This window comes from Scyliorhinus torazame, chromosome 3 (genome assembly GCF_047496885.1).
Source record: "Scyliorhinus torazame isolate Kashiwa2021f chromosome 3, sScyTor2.1, whole genome shotgun sequence".
In the NCBI taxonomy this organism is placed as follows: domain Eukaryota; kingdom Metazoa; phylum Chordata; class Chondrichthyes; order Carcharhiniformes; family Scyliorhinidae; genus Scyliorhinus; species Scyliorhinus torazame.
Window position 1 is genome coordinate 42,410,601 of NC_092709.1, and position 26,386 is coordinate 42,436,986.

The 26,386-nt window shown below is 54.4% G+C and overlaps 1 protein-coding gene across 1 annotated transcript in view; it reads left to right on the forward strand.

Annotated features, from left to right (window-relative positions):
* The window catches only part of LOC140408417 (cystine/glutamate transporter-like), a 79,680-nt gene extending 55,443 nt beyond the window's left edge, over positions 1 to 24,237 (forward strand). The window contains exon 3 of the mRNA XM_072495574.1: positions 18,213 to 24,237. Within this exon, the coding sequence (XP_072351675.1) occupies positions 18,213 to 18,277 (65 nt within the window). The 3' untranslated portion in view covers positions 18,278 to 24,237. The remainder of the gene's footprint in view (positions 1 to 18,212) is intronic.
* Positions 24,238 to 26,386: the final 2,149 nt, after the last annotated feature.

The window sequence follows — 26,386 nt, forward strand, 5'->3', positions numbered from 1 at the left end:
CACCGGTTGGCACAGCGTCAAGCCTTTTGGCGCCAGCTGACGCGGCACCAACCCCACCAGCGCCGGCCTAGCCCCTGAAGGTGCGGAGGATTCCGCACTGTTCGTGCGGCCTGATGCCGGAGTGATTCACACCATTCCTCCGCGTCGGTATGGCTCGCCCCGCCGGTTAGGGGAAATCCCTGAACTGGACTAGAATTCAGACATTTGAAAACTCCTGTAAGTAGTTTCAATTCAGATAACATTCATTAATTTGCAATAAATGGTGAGAATGTGAGAGATTGTCACATAATTCTGGTGCAGTAAGTCATTGTGCAGGGACGAATCTTATATGTTCTATCCTTGTCATTTTTGATTATAAGAAAGAAAACTGTCATAAATATAGGTGCATTGTTTTGCATATGTGCAAGTTAGGTTTTACATTGCATCTCACTGGGAGAGGTCTCACCAGGACCTGACATGGGCCTGCTTTTATCCTAATAGTTTTAACAAGCATCAGGTGGTAGGTCTCCACAATCTACCCGCGGAGCGTGGCCAAATTATTTATACCACACACGAGTCTGTCCCATAACATTTCTGAAAGGGACTGCACAAATTCGCAGTGCTCAGCCAAGTGCCAAAAATGGTTCAAAAAGCCTGTCACACACTCGCCCCATTAAACCAGTATCATTACATGATCGCAGGCAGCTTGGGGTCTTATGACAGTTTCCTTTCTTATCATCAAAAATGACAAGGATACCACTTGTTTCGACAAAGTATTGCATGCGCTCTGCATATTGATCCCAATCCTCCAGCTCCGCATGGACTGCATCCAGTTTACCGAACAGCGGCATTTTATATAAAATGACGTAAAGAAGTCAATATGAACTCAGGCCGACAATGCAAAACAACGGGCGAGTCTGGGCTTCCTTAAATCCTCATCGCCAATATAGCAACACCTAAGGAAACTGACAGGAGCATTGGGCTTATTTGTTTACATATATACAAGTTAAACTTTCCACAGCATCTCACTCCTAACGCCGACCTACTGGGAAAATAGGTCTCACCGGGTCCTGACTTGGGCCTGCTTTTATCTAATGGTTTAACGAGCCCCAGGTGGTGGATCCCCTCCCCCTATCTGGGGAGGTAGCATTCATTGAGCCCCATTGGGCGATTAGTGATTGTTTTCTCATGTTTCTCATGACACTGATATAGAAACCAGTTCCACTTCAAGATAAAATTGGAAAAATATTACATTGCTCAATGTGGCTACATTCCCATCTTAAAGAGATCCAATATACATAACAAAAATGGAACAACAGGGGCATCATTCTCCGACCCCCCAGAGGCAACCGGCGGGTGCGGGATTCACGGCGGCCAACGGCCATTCTCCGACCCCCCAGAGGGTCGGAGAATGGCCGTTGGCTGCCGTGAATCCCGCCCCCGCCGGTTGCCGAAGTCTCCGAAGGGAGAAAAGTCGGCGGGGCGTTAATGTCGCCGCTGCCACGGAGAATGTCACGGGTCAGCGCAAGGCAGCCGATTTTCGGCCTGCCGATATTCTCCCTTCCGGATGGGCCGAAGTCCCGTCGACGTGATGACCGTTCACGTCGACGTAAATTAAACCTCCTTTTCATCGGCGTGACCCGGTGCTCCAGGCTCACGCCGACCAGTGTGGAGGTGAGTGACGGCCTGGGGGGTTGGCTCTGGGCAGGGGGTCCGTGCCGGGGTGAGGTTGGGGGGAGTCCGTGCCGGGGTGGAGGTTGGGGGGGGGGGTCCGTGCTGGGGTGGAGGTTGGGGGGGGGTCCGTGCCAGGGTGGAGGTTGGGGGGGGGACCGTGCTGGGGTGGAGGTTGGGCGGGGGGTCCGTGACGGGGTGGAGGTTGGGGGGGGTCCGTGCTGTGCCGGGGTGGAGGTTGGGGGGGGGTCCGTACCGGGGTGGAGGTTGGGGGGGGTCCGTGCTGGGGTGGAGGTTGGGGGGGGGGTCCGTGCCAGGGTGAGGTTGCGGGGGGGTCCGTGCCGGGGTGGAGGTTGGGGGGGGGGTCCGTGCCGTGCCGGGGTGGAGGTTGGGGGGGGGGTCCATGCCGTGACGGGGTGGAGGTTGGGGGGAGTCCGTGCTGGGGTGGAGGTTGGGAGGGGGGGTCCGTGCGGGGTGAGGTTGGGGGGGGGTCCGTGCCGGGGTGGAGGTTGGGGGGGGGGTCCGTGCCGTGCCGGGGTGGAGGTTGGGGGGGGTCCGTGCTGGGGTGGATGTTGGGGGGGGGTCCGTGCCGTGCCGGGGTGGAGGTTGGGGGGGGGTCCGTGCTGGGGTGGAGATTGGGGGATGGGGGTCCGTGCCGGGGTGGACGTTGGGGGGGGGTCCGTGCCGTGCCGGCGTTGAGGTTGTGGGGGGGTCCGTGCTGGGGTGGAGGTTGGGGGGGCGTCCGTGCTGGGGTGGAGGTTGGGGGGGGGGGTCCGTGCTGGGGTGGAGGTGGGGGGGGGGGTCCGTGCCGGGGTGGAGGTTGGGGGGTCAGTCCGTGCCGGGGTGGAGGTTGGGGGGGGGTCCGTGCCGGGGTGGAGGTTGGGGGGGGTCCGTGCTGGGGTGGAGGTTGGGGAGGGGGTCCGTGCCGGGGTGGAGGTTGGGGGAGGGGGGGTCCGTGCCGGGGTGGAGGTTGGGGGCGGGGGTCCGTGCCGGGGTGGAGGTTGGGGGGGGTCCGTGCTGGGGTGGAGGTTGGGGGTTGGGGGGGGTCCGTGCTGGGGTGGAGGTTGGGGGGGGGGTTCCGTGCCGGGGTGGAGGTTGGGGGTTGGGGGGGGGTCCGTGCTGGGGTGGAGATTGGGGGGGTGGGTCCGTGCCGGGGTGGAGGTTGGTGGTTGGGGGGGGTCCGTGCTGGGGTGGAGGTTGGGGAGGGGGTCCGTGCCGGGGTGGAGGTTGGGGGGGGGGGTCCGTGCCCGGGTGGAGGTTGGGGCGGTGGTCCTTGCCGGGGTGGAGGTTGGGGGGGGGGGGGTCCGTGCCCGGGTGGAGGTTGGGGGGGGGGGTGGTCCTTGCCGGGGTGGAGGTTGGGGGTTGGGGGGGGTCCGTGCTGGGGTGGAGGTTGGGCGTTGTGGGGGGTCCATGCTGGGTCGGAGGTTGGGGGGGGGGGGGTCTGTGCCGGGGTGGAGGTTGGGGGTTGGGGGGGGTCCGTGCTCGGGTGGAGGTTGGGGAGGGGGTCCGTGCCGGGGTGGAGGTTGGGGGGGGGGTCCGTGCCCGGGTGGAGGTTGGGGGGGGCTCCTTGCCGGGGTGGAGGTTGGGGGTTGGGGAGGGTCCGTGCTGGGGTGGAGGTTGGGGGTTGGGGGGGGTCCGTGCTGGGGTGGAGGTTGGGGGGGGGGTCCGTGCCGGGGTGGAGGTTGGGGGTTGGGGGGGGTCCGTGCTGGGGTGGAGGTTGGGGAGGGGGTCCGTGCCGCGGTGGAGGTTGGGGGGGGGGGTCCGTGCCGGGGTGGAGGTTGGGGGGGGGTCCGTGCCGGGGTGGAGGTTGGGGGGGGTCCGTGCCGGGGTGGAGGTTGGTGGGGGTGCGTGTTGGGGTGGAGGTTGGGGGGGGGGTCCGTGCCGGGGTGGAGGTTGGGGGGGTCCGTGCTGGGGTGGAGGTTGGGGGTTGGGGGGGGTCCGTGCTGGGGTGGAGGTTGGGGGGGGGGGTCCGTGCCGGGGTGGAGGTTGGTGGGGGTCCGTGTTGGGGTGGAGGTTGGGGGGGGGGTCCGTGCCGGGGTGGAGGTTGGGGGGGTCCGTGCCGAGGAGGGTGATGGGAGGGCAAGTGAGTTGGTCCACCTGGCCAGGTGCCAGCCTCCAACAGTTGGACCCATGCGGTCCATGCCACCTGGCTGGGGGGAGGAGGGGATATGGGCAATGATGACATGTCGTCGTTCCCCTGCCCCCCCACCAGGCCGTCATGTTTTCAGATCATCCAGCGATGTTGGCCGCCGTGGTGGCAGCCGCTCATGTCTATGTTGCCCTGGATGAGGAGGAGGAGGAGCGTGCCAGAGAGGCGGCGCAGGCTGCCGCAGACATCGGTGCACCGGTGCATCCGGGCAGTGACAGATGCCCTTTATGCCATGGCGCACCGCTACATCCGCTTCCCCGTGGACCGGGCCAGCCAAGATGGCTTCTCTGCCGTTGCCGGGTTCCCCATGGTCCAGGGCGCGATCGATGGGATGCACGTCGCCGTGCGGCCACCTGCAGATAACAGGGCCGTTTTCACTAATAGGAAGGGGACCTATTCGATGAACATACAGGTGGTCTGCGACCACCGCATGATGATCCTGCACGTCTGCGCCCGTCACCCAGACAGTGTACACGACTCATTCGTGTTGTCGCGGTCATCCATCCCCGGCATGTACGAGGGACGCCATCCCCGGCTGAGGGGCTGGTTGCTGGGCAACAGGGGCTACCCATTGCGATCGTGGCTGATGACGCCTATACGGAGGCCACGCAATGAGGCGGAGAACCGCTACAATGATGCCCATGTAGCGACAAGGGGAGTGATCGAGAGGTGCTTTGGCGTGCTGAAGATGCGTTTCAGGTGCCTGGACCTCTCTGGGGGCGCCCTCCAGTATCGGTCAGATAGGGTCGGCCACATCATTGTGGTGTGCTGCGTCCTGCACAACATAGCCCAGCAGAGGGGCGATGTGCCGCAGGCAGAGGAGGGCGGAGTGGAGGAGCAGCAGGAAGAGGCACAGTCCTCCCCAGATGAGGGGGATGGGGGCAATGGTCAGGGCAGACGGGGTAGACACATGCGGGTGGCTGTCCACCGTTACCAGCTGGCCCAGCGGGCACGGGACAGACTGATAGACGCCCGTTTCACTGACTAGATGGGCGTGGGAATCGGGTAGTATGGCCACAGACCGCACACCATGGCAACAGCCGACCACCCACACCCCCCACCCATCCACCCACCCAGCACCCTCACCCCCCTCCCCAACCCCACCCACCCCACCCGCATGCACACCACCCCTCCCCCCCATTGCCGATCCACCGGCGGCACAACAGGCCGGGCTCACACAGTTGCGGGTGGACGCGTGTCTATCGCAGGCCATGGAGGATGATGACAACCCGCCCTGCGATGAGCTCCTGGCTCTACATCGTTGGACTATGTCTGACCCATGGCCACAGTACCACCATCCACCTGGACCATCCCTGCATGCGGCTGTGACACTGCAGCGCACGGTCCCGTCCTCTGCCCGGGGGATGTTGATGGCGGCCCAGGGGGAAGGGGGCAGACTCACCTGGGGCTGAGGTAAGACCACCCCTCACACACACACTTGCGCTCAACGTACATGACACGCCTGCACACTTTGGACAGAGCACAAAGGCAGCTTCGGTAGGTGTAACATTGACTTTAATAACCAAAGGAGTTTGTCATGATATTCAAACACACACATCATGATAGACACACCAACAGACAAATCAGAACACACAACACCACAACCAATGACAGAAAGATATAAAAGCACAGACACGACCCCCGGTGGTCAGTATTAGCTGCAGAGGAGGACCAGGACAGATCTGCTACCAAACACACTCAGGGAGACAGCACGTGCAGAGGATCCAGAACGAACTGTATTATAAGAGTTAAAATAAAATAGAGTTGTACCACATACAACTGTGTTGGCTCATCTGTGCACCAGAGCACCCAACACCACATGGTATAGGAGTGGATCGATACCTGCCGGCATACCTCAGTGTACACAGACAACCAGCAGTGCCCAGGCAAAATGATAGAGCTCCCGGTTCCGCAGCCGCTCCAGTGCTACGGCGATCTCCGCGAAAACTGGCGGCGATTCCGGCAATGGTTCGAATTGTTCCTGCTGGCAGCTGAACTCCAAGACCTGGATGATAGCGAAAAAATTGAATTTCTCCTCACCACCGCCGGTGCAAGGGCAAGAGAAATATTCACAAGGTTCAGGTTCTTCAGGAGGCAGCAAAGGTACGATTACCAGGCAGTCCTGGACAAATTCTCCAAGTACTGTGAAGAAAACGCAATCCAATCGGCAAGTAAAGGTAAGAAAAGCTGCAGTACTCACCTCGTGGCTGGGATCCCGGAGCCCGAATTCCAAGAGGCCGAAATCCCGGGCCTGAGAGAGGGCTGGGTCGAGGTCGGCGGCCATCTTGCTAAAGGTATCACGCTAGCACAGTTGCGCGAGCAGTGCGCAGAACCGGAAGTTTCGTTTGCGCATGCGCGAGATGCTGCGCATGCGCAGTCAAGAAAACGGCCATCGGTAAAGGAACAGCGATCTGAGCATGCGCAGTCGCTTCCTACGTGCTACATACCGAGCGTCAGGATGTCAGAGGCCCCAGACTGCACCAATTTAAAGGGGAAACGTCCCAAATCCAATTTAAAAGGGAAACGTCCCAAATCAAAAAAACAAAAATCTGTTAAAGCTGTAAAACAACCTTCCCTCACCTGGAATGACAGCACATTGCCGCAAATTGACCCAGGAGATGAATTTGACCTCCGAAGAACCCTCCGACAAGCAGTTACCTACGCACAAGCCGATGATTCCGACCTCGAATACTTCGATGACGATCTTTACAGTGTTTCCGGACCTCGCGAGCCCAATGATAGCTCCGTGGTCCTATACGACTATGACTCGGACGAACCTTTCGTGTTGCACATTGGCGGCCCCCACATTGAATCTGACGCAGATGCGGATTCATTTTTTGGATTTGAGGATCTTCAATCCAGCAGATATGACGTCCCAACTTATCAGTACCGGATGATGCTGCAGCCTGACATTAACAGACAGGGTAAGCTGCAAGCACACGGAGAGCGCCCTGCTGCCACACAGAGCGTGGTCCACGTCCCGCTCAACGTTCCCGACTCTATGAAAGAAGACATGCAAGACTCCAGAGCGCAGTCCTCGCATGAACCAGAAGTGACTCCAGTGTCACAAGCCTCCACAGCAAGCTCGTGGACAGACTCCACAATTGCAGAAACGCAAGACTCCAGAGCGCAGTCCTTGCATGAACAAGAAGCGACTCCAGTGTCACAAGCCTCCACAGAGAGCTCGTGGACAGCCTCCACGATAGAAGCAACGCAAGACTCCAGAGCGCAGTCCTTGCATGAACAAGAAGTGACTCCAGAGTCACAAGCCTCCACAGGGAGCTCGTGGACAGCCTCCACGATAGAGGCAACGCAAGACTCCAGAGTGCCGTCCTTGCAGGAACATGACCATGAGGGTCTAGCAACCTCTCCTGACCAACCAGCGGCAGACGATGCAAGTCTGCCATGCTCACGTGAACAGCAAGAAGGCTATAACAGCCTACCATGCTCCACTACACAGCAGCATGACCATGACGGTCTCTCATGCTACAATGAAGGGCACAGCGCTGAAGAATGTTCAAGCCCAACTGAAGACAAGCCAAAGGAATCGCCTCGTACAAGCCCGAAGAAAAAAGGTTTATGCGCTGACCTTCAGGATCATTATAGCCGAACAGAGATGAATAATGCTGTACGGCCACAGAAGGATGCTGAGGATTTGCTAAAGAAATTAATTGAATGTTTAACTTGCAAGGAGCAGACTGAGAATTGCCAGTGTTTTAGTACGGATCGAAAAAATGGACAAGACATTGATCCTCAGGTAATGGAGATAACACAACCTGAATCATATCTACAGCAGGGACAAATGTCTCCTTTCAACACAACGCCGCAAAGTCCCAACTTCGGAGACCAGCAGTTAGTCAGTAATGACTCTTCAAACCTTGAGGGGAACATTAATTGCATTGAACCTATACACACTCCACTGATAAATGAGCAGAACATTGGAGCAAGAATCCTGAGGACACCGACATCGAGTAGCCAGATAACGAATTTAAAACCCACAGCAGTTTCAAGTGAACCAAGTGTGCTTTCCACTAATGGTGAAGATGCAGATAAGGTCGACCCGATTATCCATTGTACCACACTAACCCCAGTGATTAAGCAGTTATGTATGGGGAGTATAATGTGGGCAATTGAGAACAGTAAAAGAGAGACTGTGACCATGCCAGTCCCAGCAAAATCAGACCCAGAGACCATGAAGGCATGTACATTAGACAAAGATACATATGAGGTACCTGAGAAGAAAAGTGAAACGGAATGTTCTTTGGAAAATAGTACAATGTCGATAGAAACATTGGATCCTATATTCGAGACCATACATATGGGAGAATTTGAGGATAATAAACAAGGTTCTGCAATGTCTGGGGGACGATTTAAAATTCCAAAGAAGAAAAGCCCAAATGAAGGACAACGGCAAGACAATGACAGTCCACCGACATGGTGTGCACCACCAGATGAAAACTCTTGACAATTTACCCAACCCTAGTGAACAGCAAGCTGCTAATGAGGATCTATCCACGGGATGTGAGACGAGTGACGACAGCATCCCACTTCCCATGCAAAAGGTGCAAGGTGACAGACCTCGCCTAGTGCGTACCGAGGCACTCGACGATCACGGTGGGACCACTGACGACTGCGGTGGCGGCGCACCGCTTCCACCCTCGATGGCTCGAGCCTCTCCACTGGTTGGTGCATTCCTGCATGTTCCGACTCCAGAAGTGCAGCTTCAGGGAATCTCGGCTGCCTCCAGTGAACCTGTTGGGACTCCGGACGGGGGGGCATCGACGGAAGGCAGACCGGACTCCAGATGGGGAGCAGCCAAGCGCCGACTCTGATTCGCGCACGCCAGACCTTGCTCCGGACGGGCGGTGTCGCGGCCTCGGTGATGGCACGCTCAGGGTGACGGCGGATGCCACGGCGACAGGGAATGGATCGCGTGGCAGTCCCACTGGGTCGGCAGTGGCAACCAGCACCGGCGGTCCAAGATGGACACACCAATTCGCGCCATCGCCAGACGTTGATGCGAGCAACAATTCTCTCTCCAAGGCGTCATGCTTCGACGTTTCTCTGCGGAGTCGCCCTTCCGGCACAGCAGGTGGCCGGAACCAGCGTGCACGGTCTCGGCCAACTTCCACATCTGGCACAGTCATCGCCTTGCATGATATTAGTGATGGTGCTACTTTGATGGCAACGATCCATCGGCTACAAGATGCCGTCCACCACAAACATAAAAAGAAAAAAGACTCCACCTTGTTCCTGGCATGCAGGGCAGATGGATTGGTGCGTAGGCGCAATCAGCGAGCTTTGCGCCGCCTTCCACGCTCGCAACTGAACCGTACGCACACGCCGGATCCTCCACTGGTTCCCAAGGATGACTTTGTGGAGATGCCACGGATCATGCCCCTTCCATCGCCACCAGAACCAAACCACAGCCAAGGCAACACTAACAAAGATGTTGAATGTTATATTTGCACGAATGAAAAAACCAAGCACTGCACGAAGTACAACAAATGGTAAAGTAGAGACTTCGGCAACAGCATCACCTCCAACAGTCCAAGGTGAACCAGTGTGACCACAAATCTCCACAGCTGAACCGGCTTGAGGACCAGCCCATTCTTGAGGCGGTCACCCATTAGACTGGACTTATAACGCTGTTCATACGTTCAAAAAGTCAAACACTTCTGTATTATAACCTGTTGTTGTTTATTGTTCCAGATATCGTCTGACCGGACCACTGTTCAAGTTTTTTTTTCTCTCTCGCATCCGTGTTTTGTTATGGTACAACCTTGTTAGTGTGACGCACCCGACATCGCCCCATGTAAATAGTTACGTCATATACACACGCTGTACACAACACACACACACACTCTTAGATGCACTCACGACACAATTATATTTATAACCACGTAGGCACATATCTTTGTAAAAAAGGGGGATGTCATGATATTCAAACACACACATCATGATAGACACACCAACAGACAAATCAGAACACACAACACCACAACCAATGACAGAAAGATATAAAAGCACAGACACGACCCCCGGTGGTCAGTATTAGCTGCAGAGGAGGACCAGGACAGATCTGCTACCAAACACACTCAGGGAGACAGCACGTGCAGAGTATCCAGAACGAACTGTATTATAAGAGTTAAAATAAAATAGAGTTGTACCACATACAACTGTGTTGGCTCATCTGTGCACCAGAGCACCCAACACCACAGAGTTCATGCAAGTGCCCTAGCCCCTAAAACTCATCTGTGCCCTGCACCCGTGCCAACTTACTCAGTGTCTAATTGTTTGGCCTTACGGGCCCTTTGACTACGTCTACGTGGTTCCCCAGACGGTACAGCAGAACTGGAGGTGGACTCCTGTGATTCCTGCCCTCTGACACTGGATCCCTTTGGCGGCCGTTTCCTGGGGCGTCCTGGCCTAGAAGGGCCAGGCTGCGGCCCGGGCGACTGGGATGGCAAGCTGCCAGCCTGTCCTGCCCGTTGCCCACCCGATGCACCTGGGACGGAAGGGGGGGAGTCCGAGGTGTCGCGGTGTACCGGGACCTCCCCTACAGAGGGAGCCGGGACGGACCACACCACCTCCTCCTCCCTCGGGGTGCCCGATGGATCCCAGGCCTCTACATGGGTGGGGGATGCGAACGGACTGGCCATCCGACGCCCCCGACATCTGGCGCTGCCAGTCCTGGAGGCCCGTGCTGGTATTGACAGGGGTCTGCAGGTTTGCAGCCATGGAGCCCAGGGTGTTGGCAAACCCTGTCTGTGACAGTGCGACGCCGGCTCGCACATGGCCACTGGCGCCGATGCCCTCAGCGATGGCCTGCTGAGACTGGGCCATGGCCTGCAGAGACTGGGCCATGGCCTGCTGAGATTGGGCCATGGCCTGCTGAGACTGGGCCATGGCCTGCAGAGACTGGGCTATGGCGTTGAGCGCCTCTGCCATCCGGCGCTGGCACTGGCTCATGGCCTCCTGTGAGAGGGCAGCCATTTCCTGGGCCACAGACGCCGCCTGCACGGAAGGCCCCAGGCCTCGCAAACCGTTCCCCATGTCTGACACCGTCGCAACCATTGCCTCCACCGCGGACGCCACCCGTGCGGTGTCAGCATGGGTGGCACGCATGACCGGGACCACTCCCAGCTCCTGGACGGGGGTGAACTCCTCCACCTGCGACCGCAGCCGCCGCAAGCCACCCGTCACCCTCTTCGCTCGTCTCCGGGTCGGTGGTTGCATCGGATCTATGTGTGGGTGTGGTAACTGCAGGAACCCGGGATCCATCTGGGCGGCAGATGTTCGCTTGGCCTGGGCTGCCCTCCGACCGCCCGGTCCCTCTGCTGCTCCTACCTCCACCTGCTGTACCGGGACGGCTGTGTTGTGCGCACCAGTGAGTGTACCAGACGCCTTATCACTAAAGTGCCCAACCGTGGTGAGTGTTTCTGCGATGGTGGAGGGTGTTGGTGACAGCAGTGGCGTTGTGTCATGCTCTTCGTCCCACTCTGAGTCCATGGCACTTTGGGGTGGGGGTTCGTCTCCACCCATCCACTCTGAGTCACTGTCCGGTATTTCGTCTTCCTGGGTAGTGCTGTCCTGGGTAGTGCTGTCCCGGGTAGGGGTGTCCTGGGTAGTGGTGTCCTGGGTAGTGGTGTCCTGGGTAGTGGTGTCCTGGCTCGGATGTGACGGGGGCCTGTGGCTGCCCCCCTCATCGCTGGGTGGTCGCTCCTGCACGTGACGGGGGTGTCGTCTCCCTGTTGCTCCAGGTCTCTCCGTCTCCCGTGGTGTGCGAGGGGCATCCTGCGGGCGTCGCATGCTGGAGGGTCCAGGTCTCTCCGTCTCCCATGGTCTCCGAGGGGCATCCTGCGGGCGTCGCATGCTGGAGGGTCCGGGTCTCTCCGTCTCCCGTGGTCTCCGAGAGGCATCCTGCGGGCGTCGCATGCTGGAGGGTCCGGGTCCCTCCGTCTCCCGTGGTCTCCGAGGGGCATCCTGCGGGCGTCGCATGCTGGAGGGTCCGGGTCTCTCCGTCTCCTGTGGTCTCCGAGGGGCATCCTGCGGGCGGTGTGCATCTGCGGGGATGGGTGCCTGGACGTTTGGTCCTGCGATACACAATGAAGCATGCATGGTTAGACATCAGGCAGTGATCAGGTGATACGGGGGAGGGGGATATAGGGGAGGGGGGATATGGGGACGGGCTGTCGGTTGCTCACTTGCTGGTGGGCCCCCGACCTCTGCATCAGCAACCTCCCGGTCCTCAGGTCCGCCAGCCAGTTCCAGGGCCCTTTCCTCGTGTACGGTCAGTGGCCTCTCATCAGCGGGGCCTCCTCCAGTCCTCACATGCTCCCTATTGTTGTGTGCGCGGTTCTCCTGTGGGGGGGGGGGGGGGGTGGTGGTGGCAGGGGTAAAAGGCAACAGTGTTAGGCAGGTATATGAATGCACGCCATCGGTTGCGCGTGCATTGCAGAGGTTAAGGTTAGGGCTGGATTCACTTGGGGATATGGGGGATATGGGGGAGGGGGGGATATGGGGAGGGGGGATAAGGGGGATATGGGGGAGGGGGGATATGGGGAGGGGGGATATGGGGGAGGGGGGATATGGGGGAGGGGGGATATGGGGGAGGGGGGTATGGGGGAGGTGGGATATGGGGGAGGGGGGATATGGGGGAGGGGGGATATGGGGAGGGGGGACATGGGGGAGGGGGGATATGGGGGAGGGGGGATATGGGGGAGTGGGGGAGGGGGGATATGGGGAAGGGGGGATATGGGGAGGGGGAATATGGGGGAGGGGGGATATGGGGAGGGGGGATATGGGGGAGGAGGGATATGGGGAGGGGGGGATATGGGGAGGGGGGATATGGGGGAGGCTCACCCTGCCTGCTCTGACGAGGTCGTTCACCTTCTTGTGGCACTGGGTGCCTGTCCGTGGTGTCAGGGCCACAGCGGTGACGGCCTCTGCCACTTCCCTCCACAGATGCCGGCTGTGGCGTGGGGCAACTCTGCGGCCGTACCCGGGATACAGGGCGTCCCTCCTCTGCTCCACCGCGTCCAGGAGCGCCTCCACATTGCGTGACTCGAACCTCGGGGCTGAGCGACGGCCAGCCATTCAGTCGGGTGTTGCGGTCGGGTGTTCCTGTCGGGTGGGGGGGAGCAGCGCGGCCTTATGAGCCGTCACGCCGTGCAGCGCGTATGACGCTGCACGGCGTGAACCACTGCGCAAGCGCGGATCCCGTTACGTCGCTGCTAGCCCATTTCGGGCCGGAGACTATCGACCCATTTTTCTGACGTGACGCAAGTGGGATTTGCGCCGTTTTTTGCGCCGATCGGTGGACGTTCCGCCGATAACGGAGAATTTCGCCCTGGATCCCTTTGGCAGCCGTTTCCTGGGGCGTCCTGGCCTAGATGGGCCAGGCTGCGGCCCGGGCGACTGGGATGGCGAGCTGCCAGCCTGTCCTGCCCGTTGCCCAGCCCGATGCACCTGGGACGGAAGGGGGGGGGAGTCCGAGGTGTCGCGGTGTACCGGGACCTCCCTTACAGAGGGAGCCGGGACGGACCACACCACCTCCTCCTCCCTCGGGGTGCCCGATGGCTCCCAGGCCTCTACATGGGTGGAGGATGCAAACGGACTGGCCATCCGACGCCCCCCCGACATCTGGCGCTGCCAGTCCTGGAGGCCGGTGCTGGTATCGACAGGGGTCTGCAGGTTTGCAGCCATGGAGCCCAGGGGGTTGGCAAACCCTGTCTGTGACAGTGCGACGCCAGCTCGCACATGGCCACTGGCGCCGATGCCCTCAGCGATGGCCTGCAGAGACTGGGCGATGGCCTGCTGAGACTGGGCCATGGCCTGCAGAGACTGGGCCATGGCCTATTGAGACTGGGCTATGGCGTTGAGCGCCTCTGCCATCTGGCGCTGGCACTGGCTCATGGCCTCCTGTGAGAGGGTAGCCATTTCCTGAGCCACAGACGCTGCCTGCACGGAAGGCCCCAGGCCTCGCAAACCGTTCCCCATGTCTGACACCGTCGCACCCATTGCCTCCACCGTGGACGCCACCCGTGCGGTGTCGGCCTGGGTGGCACGCATGACCGGCACCACTCCCAGCTCCTGGACGCGGGTGGACTCCTCCACCTGCGACCGCAGCCGCCGCAAGCTGCCCGTCACCCTCTTCGCTCGTCTCCGGGTCGGTGGTTGCATCGGATCTATGTGTGGGTGTGGTAACTGCAGGAACCCGGGATCCATCTGGGCGGCAGATATTCGCTTGGGCTGGGCTGCCCTCCGACCGCCCGGTCCCTCTGCTTCTCCTACCTCCACCTGCTGTACCGGGACGGCTGTGTTGTGCGCACCAGTGAGTGTACCAGACGCCTCATCACTAAAGTGCCCAACCGTGGTGAGTGTTTCTGCGATGGTGGAGGGTGTTGGTGACAGCAGTGGCGTTGTGTCGTGCTCTTCGTCCCACTCTGAGTCCATGGCACTTTGAGGTGGTGGTTCGTCTCCACCCATCCACTCTGAGTCACTGTCCGGTATTTCGTCTTCCCGGGTAGGGGTGTCCTGGGTAGTGGTGTCCTGGGTAGTGGTGTCCTGGGTAGTGGTGTCCTGTGTAGTGGTGTCCTGGCTCGGATGTGACGGGGGCCTGTGGCTGCCCCCCTCGTCGCTGGGTGGTCCCTCCCGCACGTGACGGGGGTGTCATCTCCCTGTTGCTCCAGGTCTCTCCGTCTCCCTTGGTGTGCGAGGGGCATCCTGCGGGCGTCGCATGCTGGAGGGTGCGGGTTTCTCCGTCTCCTGTGGTCTCCGAGGGGCATCCTGCGGGCGTCGCATGCTGGAGGGTGCGGGTCTCTCCGTCTCCTGTGGTCTCCGAGGGGCATCCTGCGGGCGTCGCATGCTGGAGGGTGCGGGTCTCTCCGTCTCCTGTGGTCTCCGAGGGGCATCCTGCAGGCGGTCTGCATCTGCGGGGATGGGTGCCTGGACGTTTAGTCCTGCGATACACAGTGAAGCATGCATGGTTAGACATCAGGCAGTGATCAGGTGATACGGGGGAGGGGGATATAGGGGAGGGGGGATATGGGGACGGGCTGTCGGTGGCTCACTCGCTAGTACGCCCCCGACCTCTGCATCAGCAACCTCCCGGTCCTCAGGTCCGCCAGCCAGTTCCAGGGCCCTTTCCTCGTGTACGGTCAGTGGCCTCTCATCAGCAGGCCCTCCTCCAGTCCTCACATGCTCCCTATTGTTGTGTGCGCGCTTCTCCTGTGGGGGGGGGGGGGCAGGGGTAAAAGGCAACAGTGTTAGGCAGGTATATGAATGCACGCCATCGGTTGCGCGTGCATTGCAGAGGTTAAGGTTAGGGCTGGATTCACTTGGGGATATGGGGGAGGGGGGTATGGGGAGGGGGGATATGGGGGAGGGGGGATATGGGGGAGGGGGGATATGGGGGGGAGGGGGGATATGGGGGAGGGGGGATATGGGGGAGGGGGATATAGGGGAGAGGGGGATATGGGGCAGGGGATATGGGGAGGGGGGATATGGGGGAGGGGTATATGGGGAGGGGGGATATGGGGGAGGGGTGTATATGGGGGATATGGGGGAGGGGGGCTATGGGTGAGGGGGGATATGGGTGAGGGGGATATGGGGGAAGGGGGTATATGCGGGAGGGGGTATATGGGGGAGGGCGATATGGGGGAGGGGGGATATGGTGGAGGGGGATATGGGGGAGGGGGGATATGGGGAGGGGGGATATGGGGAGGCTCACCTTGCCTGCTCTGACGAGGTCGTTCACCTTCTTGTGGCACTGGGTGCCTGTCCGTGGTGTCAGGGCCACAGCGGTGACGGCCTCTGCCACTTCCCTCCACAGACGCCGGCTGTGGCGTGGGGCAACTCTGCGGCCGTGCCCGGGATACAGGGCGTCCCTCCTCTGCTCCACCGCGTCCAGGAGCGCCTCCACATCGCGTGACTCGAACCTCGGGGCTGAGCGACGGCCAGCCATCCAGTCGGGTGTTGCGGTCGGGTGTTCCGGTCGGGTGGGGGGGAGCAGAGCGGCCTTATGAGCCGTCACGCCGTGCAGCGCGTATGACGCTGCACGGCGTGAACCACTGCGCAAGCGCGGATCCCGTTACGTCGCTGCTAGCCCATTTCGGGCCGGAGACTATCGACCCATTTTTCCGACGTGACGCAAGTCGGATTTGCGCCGTTTTTTGCGCCGATCGGCGGACTTTCCGTCGATAACGGAGAATTTCGCCCCAGATCTCTGTTTAACTTAGCATTGACCAGATGCGAAGGGGTTAACTGTCTCCTGTCTGTTCAACCTCCTTCGTTGGTCACAACAAAGGCTTAAGTTGATTTTTCAAGAGATAGGCCTCTTCCAAATCAAAATACATTTAACTACTTAAGCTGTGAGCAATAAGAAGCCAATCAAACCAATGTTTTCTTGAGTCAATGATAGAGCAAATTCATTAACTACTAAAACTAAGAAATAATAATAATGCGACATCAAGCATTGAACCCTTGTGAAGTCATTTGGGTCCACAAAGACAAATACACACAGACGTATCAAAGGGAGTTAGATTCCAAATTAAAAAACAAGGAAAAGGATGTTGGGTTAAGTGACCTTGAGGCTTCGATTTTAAAATGCTGTGGCTGCTTTGATTCAGCTGGTTTAGTGGAATTGTCAGATGTAGAAGACCTTGCAATTCGTAAGAGATATTGGTCGGTTCTGGCAAAGTTGTCTTCTCAATCGGGTTGGCAATTTTACTCTGAAGAGAGAGAGAGGGAGAAAGAAGAGCCTCCAGCCTGTTTCGCCTGCTAAAGAGCTTTCTTGACAACAATGTGTTACTTACAATTCCTCTCAAGTGGATGGGAAGCCTTGCCTTCAAATACCTCACCTGCTGTGTGTCGTGTTGGGTGTTCCGCTATACAAACGAACCAACACGGTTGTAGATGGTACAACTCTGTTTTATTACTCTTGATAACAACATCTTTTAACTCATGGCTGTGATTCGTACTTTACCTGTTAAGCTGTGGACCCAGCCCGAACACTATCTTAGAGAAGCACTCAGCACATGGTGTATGTCTGAGTGGCACGCTGTGAGCTCTGTGCTCTGAGCTATCTCCTGCTGGAATGAGCAGGAACTATGGTGTTCCCTGTTTTATAGTGCGTGTGCTCTCACTGGTGATTGGCTGTGATATTGTGTGTGTGTTGATTGGTCCGTTAATCTGTCCATCAGTGTGTGTATGTGATTGCACCATGATATGTTTATATGAATATCAGGACACTGTGTATTTCCAAAAGGTTTTGGCTCTGACAGCCATTGTTTCAATATTTTTAAATTTCCATTTTTGTTCCTTCCTTAGACAGTTAGAGCTTCGATGGGTGTCTGGATTATAGGAAATATCTCTCTCTCTTCACAATCCTCTAAGGATAATTTGTTTGTTTCTCACCTTCACCTTGGAGTGTGGTTTGGCATTTAAAAAATATATATATTTTTTTTTTCCAATTAAGGGGTAATTCAGCGTGGCCAATCCACCTAACCTGCACATTGTTAGGTTGTGGGGGGGTGAAACCCACGCAGACACTCGGAGAATGTGCAAACCCAGGGCCGGGATTCGAACCCGGGTCTCAGCGCCGCTGTCCCAGTGCTAACCACTGCGCCGCCCTGCTGCCCCTGTGGCTTGACATTTTCAAGCTGTTTTACCTGGGTCAGCATGGTAGCATAGCCGTTAGCACAATTGCTTCACAGCTCCTCGGTCCCAGGTTCGATTCCCGGCTTGGTTCACTGTCTGTGCGGAGTCTGCACGTTCTCCCCGTGTGTGCGTGGGTTTCCTCCGGGTGCTCCGGTTTCCTCCCACAGTCCAAAGATGTGCAGGTTAGGTGGATTGGCCATGCTAAATTGCCCTTAGTGTCCAAAATTGCCCTTGGTGTTGGGTGGGGTTACTGGGTTATGGGTAGGGTGGAGGTGTGGGCTTGGGTAGGGTGCTCTTTCCAAGAGCTGGGGCAGACCCGATGGGCCGAATGGCCTCCTTTTGCACTGTAAATACTATGATCTATGACTTGTCTCAGTTCAAATTGCAAAATTTCCAGTCAGTTCAAAGTTGGAAAAACATATTTTCAAAGATAAAGGGGCATAGCCTCGTGACACTGTTTAATAGACTGCCACACATGTCAATATATCCTCTATTCAATAAATTGCTGAAAGTAAGACAGAAAACACTGGAAATGTACAGCAGTTCAGTCGACAGTTCAAATAAATGTAATGGTCCCTCTTATGAAGGCTCACAGCTGAAATGTTAACTTATCTTATTCTCTTAGATACTGTTCAGAATGTTCTGCTTTTATTTCAGATCTACAGCAGTCATGCTTATATTTCTTTTTGTTCCTCCTAGGATTAATTGTCACTGGGTAAAGCATTTGTAACCTTTTGTTTTTCTGTGGCAGATTCAATGACCACGACAGCCCAGATCATTCTGGAGGTAGTACCACCAGAACAACACGATGACTGATTCGCTCCACTGCTGGGACTAGCTGCTGATTGTTATGAATACTGTGAAACTGAAAATGTCAAAAAAGTGCTTGGACATTTCAAAGGACGCGTTCACTGGAATCCTAATCTCTTCCTAACAGTTCAAAAAATAACTTGTGGATATTTCTGTGCCGGTCCTGCGGTTGGGAGCTCTTCTGGTCTTTTGTCAGGAAGGAGACTGTCAGAGATTGAGTGTATACAGTTATCTAAACCACTTCTCTGGGAGTGGGATGAGTCTGCTGATCATCCGCCCACTTTATGGCAAGACACCTAGAAGAATTCCCCCTCTTTTGTCTTCCTCCCCAATCTTATTTCAGGACCAGGTTATTTCCTCTGTTGGAAAGACTCTATTCATTATTTAAAAATGAGCGAGAGCCTTGTATTTATTAAAGCAGTATATGTTTTTCTGAAAGTATACGTAGGTATACAGGCCAACCACTTTTTTTTAGGTAGAAACAATGCCAGAATTACTTTGCCTGTGAAGTAATGTAGTTGTGCTGGAGGTATGATCATGCTTATTTTCCTGCTTATACACGATTTGGTCCGCATTTTGCTCAGTCGGGCTAAGTTGAGAGCTCTTAAAAAATGTGGGGCAGAACCCCCATTCCCATTTCTGAGAGTTTTTGCCCGTGCGGATTGCCAGCACGCAATTACCCACTCTTTCCAGCTCCAATGTGGAGGTGGAAAGACCAACTGTCCCCCTGGCAATTTTAGTGGTGTTTGGCCCTTTATGTATGTAGATGTGGTTCAGAGACCCTCTGAGGAATTGTGAATCTTGGAGAACCCCGGTCTTGAATCATCAACCAAAAATATAGGCATTGAACATTCCCTTTAAAACACATTGGCCCTCTTACCTTCTTATAAAAGGAAGTTGTCAATCAATCACAACTATTAATAGTAACAATGTCAGAATCTCTTCTCCATTTCTGACCTCTGTAAAAAAACTCAACGACAGTGAAAAGACATTTCAAAGAATGAGCAGTTCATTACAAGTTAATAAAACTGTCAATCAAACAAATATTTCATTCCCTTCTGCGTTGCACAAACATTGCTTGCTAAGATGCAAACGGATTGTCCATTCTTGGCGCTCAGCCAAGCATTCATAATGAGGCCACCTGTTCAGCACGTTTTTGTTGATACAGTTGCCAGAATGAAATGAAAATCGCTTATTGTCACAAGAAGGGTTCAAATTAAGTTGCTGTGAAAAGCCCCTAGTCGCCACATTCTGTTGCCTGTTCGGGGAGGCTGGTACGGGAACTGAACCCGCGCTATTGGCCTGCCTTGGTCTGCTTTAAAAGCCAGCTATTTATCCCTGTGCTAAACAAGACCCTAACCAAGAGGGAGCATGTAGGGTGGGGGGTGGAGGAGAGTCAGGGTTGAGAGTTTGAGGGCCTGACTTTCATTCAGTAAACAGAGATGGGAGTTCCAATCTGTCAGCCTGCCAACCTGTCAGACCTTCCAACGTGTCAGACCTTCCAACCTGTCAGCCTGCCAACCTGTCAGACCTTCCAACCTGTCAGACCTTTCAACCCGTCAGACCTTTCAACCCGTCAGACCTTTCAACCCGTCAACCTTGCTACCTGACCACTTGTGCTGCAGGCTTAATCCAAACTCCATCCCACCTCGCCTCCCGGGTGAAGATATCATGGATTTGGGGGGGGGGGGGGGCTCCTTAGCGTAAGCAGGGTTGCGAGGTCGGGAACTTTCCCAATTCCCGATAACCGTCTCCTTCACAAAAACCCGACCCATGGTTGGATGCACCTCATTAAGACATTGAATCATACCTATTACACCAACTGCTAACATTTACTTTTTTAAAATACATTTTCCGTGGGAGCTACATGGATCTCCCACAGGGAGAACTCTCACAAAATTTTAGGACTTTCATGTTTCCTTGCTAAGTGCACATTTTGGCTTGTTAATGTATTATCCGGCTTATTGCAAAGTCGTTTCCTTTAGGATCAGTCGTTGGAGGTGAAATTGATCTCTTCCAGGGCAACAGTTGGGGCAGTAGCAAATTTGGAGCCTGGTTTGTGCATCAACTGCTTTTTTTATCCAATTTCAAAATTGACTTCACAAAATTCAGACACGCAGAATCCCTGCAGTGCAGAAGGAGGCTATTTGGCCCATTGAGTCTGCACAAAATTCTGAAAGAGCATCCTACCCAAGCCCCCTCCCGTCCCATCCCCGTCCAATCCCCCCCCTCCCATCCCCGCAAACCCACTTAACCTTTTGGACACTGAGAGGCAATTTAACATGACCATTCCACCTAACCTGCACATCTTTGGGCTGTGGGAGGAAACCGGAGCACCAGAGGAAACCCACGCAGACATGGGGAGAACGTGCAGACTCCACACAGACTGCCACCCAAGGTCGAACCTGGATCCCTGGCACTGTGCCACCATGCCACCCGGCATAATACCCATGGTAGTTTCTCTCGACGTAATTTAAAGGCTGTGACTTTAATCATTTGTTCCTCCAGATATTTATAAAGGTTTGCAAGAGTGGATGCATTGGATTTCTTTCTCTTCACTTCCCCTCCCCCTTCCCCATTACCCGCGTTCATTTACACCTTCCTAACTGTCCAGCCACATTTTCTTTTCTATTCCCTAACTTCTCACTGGCCTGTCCTGGGTTTATTTTGGCCTTCTTCATCCCTCAGGCTAAATACATATTCCATCTACTTCAGCCATCTTCCATTTTCAGCTTTATGAATTGTAATTTTCTTTGGCGCCTGCCATGAGAAAACAGAAAAACTAAATCCGCTAAGAAAAAGAATGGGGTGGGCGAACTCAGTCCTTCAGGAAGTGGAGCAAGAACATACACCCGAGTAAAATGTTGTAGTTGACCACTTTATATTCATGATTTTTTTGGTTACCTCAAGTGAGAGGAGAGGAATGTCTTCCATTGGACCATGAAATAAATAACAAATGAAATAAAACACAAAATAGGAATGGTGATAAAGCAACGTGAGGAAATGGTAACGGATAGGCTTTGAAACTCAGGGCTGGGTTTTAGTGTCAGGTGGGAAACAGCAGGCAGGATGGTTTCCTTTTTTTTTTAGGGGCTGTTTAGCACAGGGCTAAATTGCTGGCTTTGAAAGCAGACCAAGGCAGGCCAGCAGCACGGTTCAATTCCTGTAACAGCCTCCCCGAACAGGCGCCGGAATGTGGCGACTAGGGGCCTTTCATAGTAACTTCATTGAAGCCTACTTGTGACAATAAGCGATTTTCATTTCATGGACCCAAACCGCAAGTGTACAGAGCTGTTACTCTACTCGAGGAGCCAGCTCATAGTTCATGGCCCTCCTGTTTTAGACAGGATGCAGAAGGGGTGCCGCGCTCCTCGGTGAGGCAGTGCATATTGCCCAGAACGTTTGGGAATATCAATCCCCCAGCCTCATAAGTGTACCATGACCTGTTTAAGGTTTCATTAGTGTCCCATGACTTGCTTACCCAGGTTATGACATGGCCCATCTTGTTCATGCTAGCCCAAGGATACCCATGTGCCCTTTCCAATCCTACCTTCCTGCACCCAACCCGTAGCCCTGTCGCTTACAGCCCTTATGGTCCATATCCAGGTACTTTTTAAAAAGAGTTTAGAGTCCATGCCTTCACCACCAACTCGGTCAGTGAATTTCAGATACCCACTGCCCTCTGCATAAAAATGTCTTCCTCCTGTCCCCTCTACACCTTCTGCCACTTATCTTGAAGCTTATCTGGTTCTAGAATTCTCTGCCAAGTGAAACAATTTTATTCTGTCCACTCTACCTTTTCCCCTCATAACTTTGTACACCTCAATCAAGTCACCCCTCAGTCTTCTTTGTTCCAAGTAAAATTCATTGATTGATTTGATTTATTGTCACATGTACCAAGATATTGTTTTGCATACAGTCCAGGCAGATTGTAGCATACCTGAAAAAACATAGGACATGCATAAATATACAATGTAAGTACATAGGCACAGGCATAAGGTGAGCATATGGTGCGTAGTACTACTCAATAGAGAAGATGTGTGAAGAGGTCAGTTCAGTCCATAAAAAGGTCATTCAGGAGTCTGGTAACAGTGGGGAAAAGGCTGTTTTTGAACCTGTTAGTGCGCGTTCCCAGACGTTTGTATCTTCTGCCCAATGGAATAACCCCAATCTATCCAATCTCTCCTCATAGCCACACTTTTCTAGCCCTGGCAACATTCTTGTAAATCTCCTTTGCACCCTTTCCAGAACAATTACGTCCTTCCTTTAATGTGGTGACCAGAACTGCACACAATATTCCAGTTGTGACCTCACCAGCGGTTTATACAATTCCAACATTATATCCTTATTTTTACATTCCATTGCTCCACCAATGAAGGAGAGCATTCCATATGCCTACTTTACAGCCTTGACTACTTGAACTGCTGCCTTTAGAGGCCTGTATACTTGTAAGCCAAGATCTCACAATTCATCTGCCCCTCTTAATCTCGTCCCTATAACCGTTTGACCTCCTTAAATGCATGCCCTCGCACTTCTCTGTGTTAAAATCCATCTGCCACTTTACCACCTCATCTATATCACTTTGAAGATTTTGGCTATCCGACACAGCCAATCTTTGTGTCGTCTGCAAATTTCCCAATCATGCCACGGAAGTTCACACCCAAACAATATATAACACAAACAGTGAGTATTGCAACACCGGGCCCTGGGGAACACCACTTGAACAATTTTCCATTCGCAAGGGCAACCATCGACTATTACCCGCACCCAAGCAGGCAAAGAGGGCACCCAGGTCTGCCTGCTACTCTTCATGTTCCCCTGACATATCATGAGATTCCACCGCCGGGGAATCATATCAGAGAGCCTCTTTAAGTGTACTTAACAAGGCTCTTAAAGAGCCTAATTGGGCTGTGGTCGCCATGCTGATCCCAAACCTACCTCAGCAAAAATTACGGACAACAGAAACGGGGTCAAGAACCTGGCATGTGGGCCAGTGCTGGTATTTTCAGGCCCATCTACTTCTGCTGCTGCCCTCGGCGGGTCCCCAAAATTCAATAATAGTAATAATTTTTATTAATGTCAGAAGTAGGCTTACATTAACACTGCAATGAAGTTATTGTGAAAATCTGGTGCCTGTTTGGGTATACTGAGGGAGAATTCATAATTTCCAATTTACCTAACAAGCACGTCTTTCGAGACTTGTGGGAGAAAACCGGAGCTCCACGCAGACACGGGGAGAACATGCAGACTCCACACAGTGGCCTAAGCCGGAATAGAACCCGGGACCCTGGCGCTGTGAAGCAACAGTGCTACCCACTGTGCCACCGTGCCACCCACAGCGCAAGATATCTACTGTTTACATAGGCACAAACCTTTTGAGAGGTGATGGAGCATTTGGGTGGTGATGCTGGGCTTAACTTTGTTGGAAATTATTTGGATTACATTGATAGAATGGCATCTATAAATGTTGAACTTCTGTCAGGGGTTGGTTTTATCTGTCTATTGAAAGACACATTATTATTACCTTCAGCTAATTACATGTGTGAGCAATAGATATGGAGCTCTGTAACAATTGTGGAAACAGGCAGGGAGGATGATCATTTGTGAATTTATGCATCTGGTTATATATATTGGTATTAATATTAAGTTCCAGCCATCTGAAAGGGTGTACATCTGTTCATGGTGGAATGATGATGTTCCAACCAAATGTTACCTTTATGACTGAAATAGAAAACAAAAGTAGTTTGCAAATTAATTGCAAAAGTTTAGTCGGACGGAAATTCTGTTTGAAAATTGAAAAGTGAGTGAGCTATTATTCATAAATAAGTGCAAATATTAACTTGTATTGAAGATGCAATGATGTTGTATAAGCATTTATAGATTTTCCATCACCAGAGTCTTTATTGGTTCCAAAACACAAGCATTCCCCAAAGCCAGGGGGAGCTGAACATTATAAAACTAACCATTCGTCCAAATAACAATTTGTTGTCTTTCTGTCAATTCAACAGTAGATCATTTATGCTGTTTACCAAATTTAGAACATTTTTATAAAACTGGAGAGTATGACATTAATCATGTTCCACGATAATAGGGGCACATCCAATTGCTCTAAATATGACGACATAAGTGCTTCGGAGAAACTCTGCCCTTATGAAGATAGAACTTTGTAGGAACAAAGAACAAAAGAACAAAGAACAAAGAAAAGTACAGCACAGGAACAGGCCCTTCGGCCCTCCAAGCCTGTGTCGACTATGCTGCCCGTCTAAACTAAAATCTTCTACACTTCCTGGGTCCGTATCCCTCTATTTCCATCCTATTCATGTATTTGTCAAGATGCCCCATAAATGTCACTCTCGTCCCTGCTTCCACCACTTCCTCTGGCAGCGAGTTCCAGGCACCTACTACCTTCTGTGTAAAAAACGTGCCTCGTACATCTCCTCTAAACCTTGCCCCTCGCACCTTAAACCTATGCCCCCTAGCAATTGATCTCTCTACCCTGGGAAAAGCCTCTGGCTATCCACTCTGTCTATGCCCCTCATAATTATGTAGACCTCTATCAATTCGCCCCTCAACCTCCGTCGTTCCAGTGAGAACAAACCGAGTTTATTCAACCGCTCCTCATAGCTAATGCCCTTCATACCAGGCAACATCCTGGTAAATCACTTCTGCACCTTCTCTGAAGCCTCCACATCCTTCTGGTAGTGTGGCGACCAGAATTGAACACTATACTCCAAGTGTGGCCTAACTAAGGTTCTATACAGCTGCAACATGACTTGCCAATTTTTATACTCAATGCCCTGGCCAATGAAGGCAAGCATGCCGTATGCCTTCTTGACTACCTTCTCCACCTGTGTTTCCCCTTTCAGTGACCTGTGGACCTGTACTCCTAGATCTCTCTGACTGACAATACTCTTGAGGGTTCTACCATTCACTGTATATTCCCTACCTGCATTAGACTTTCCAAAATGCATTACCTCACATTTTTCCGGATTAAACTCCATCTGCCATCTCTCCGCCCAAGTCTCCAAACGATCTAAATCCTGCTGTATCCTCTGACAGTCCTCATCGCTATCCGCAATTCCACCAACCTTTGTGTCGTCTGCAAACTTACTAATCAGACCAGTTACATTTTCCTCCAAATCATTTATATATACAAAGGAGGAATAGACCATTCAGGCCTCCGAGCCCTTCTTCGATAAGAACATGGGTGACGTGGTTGTGGTCTCAACTTCCCTTTCCTGTCTGCTCCACATAACCCTTGACTCCCTTGTCTGTCAAAAATCTATCTAAAGTTGAAAAACGTCAATGACCCAGCTGCCACTGCTTTCTAGGGAAGGGAATTACCTAGTCCCTCTGAGAGAAAAGAAATTTGCTCCTAATCTACATCTTGAAAGCAAGTCAAAGAGGCCGGGATTCTCCGACCCCACGCCGGTTCGGAGAATCCCCGGGGGGACGCAAGAATCGCGCCCTGCCTCCCCGACGCTGGCTTCCTGATTCTCCCCTGCTGATTCTCGGGCGCCCGCGGGCTTCCCGCCGCACTGGTCGGAGGTGGTTGAAAGGCCCCCCCCCCCCCCGGTGATTCTCCAGGCCCAGACGGACCAGGTGGCCGCCGATTTCGGCCAAGTCCCACCGGCGTGGGTTACTCAGGTCCCACACGGCGGGACCTTACAGGTGAGTCTGCGGGGGCCGTCCTGGAGGGGGGGCAGGGGGATCCGACCCGGGGGGGGGGAACCACGGTGGTCTGGCCCGCGATATGGGACTACCGATCGGCGGGCGGGCTGGTTCCGTGGGGGCCTATGTTCCTCCGCGTCGGCCCCTGTAGGGCTCCGCCATATTGCCTGGGGGCCAGCGCGGAGAAGGGAACCGCGCGTGCGCGGAAATACTCCGGCCGTAGCTCACATGCTTAAACTCGCGCCGGCTGGAGCTGCGGGGACCACTCCGGCGCCGACCTGGCCCCCTAGGAAGGTGAGCATTCCCCATTATCGGGGACCGTTGACGCTGGAGTCGTTGGCACCGCTTTTCACGCTGGCGTGGGGACATAGCCCCAATATTGGAGAATCCCGCCCATAGTTCTTCAACTGTGCCCGATATTTTTTAGTCTCCCCTCAACAAGAG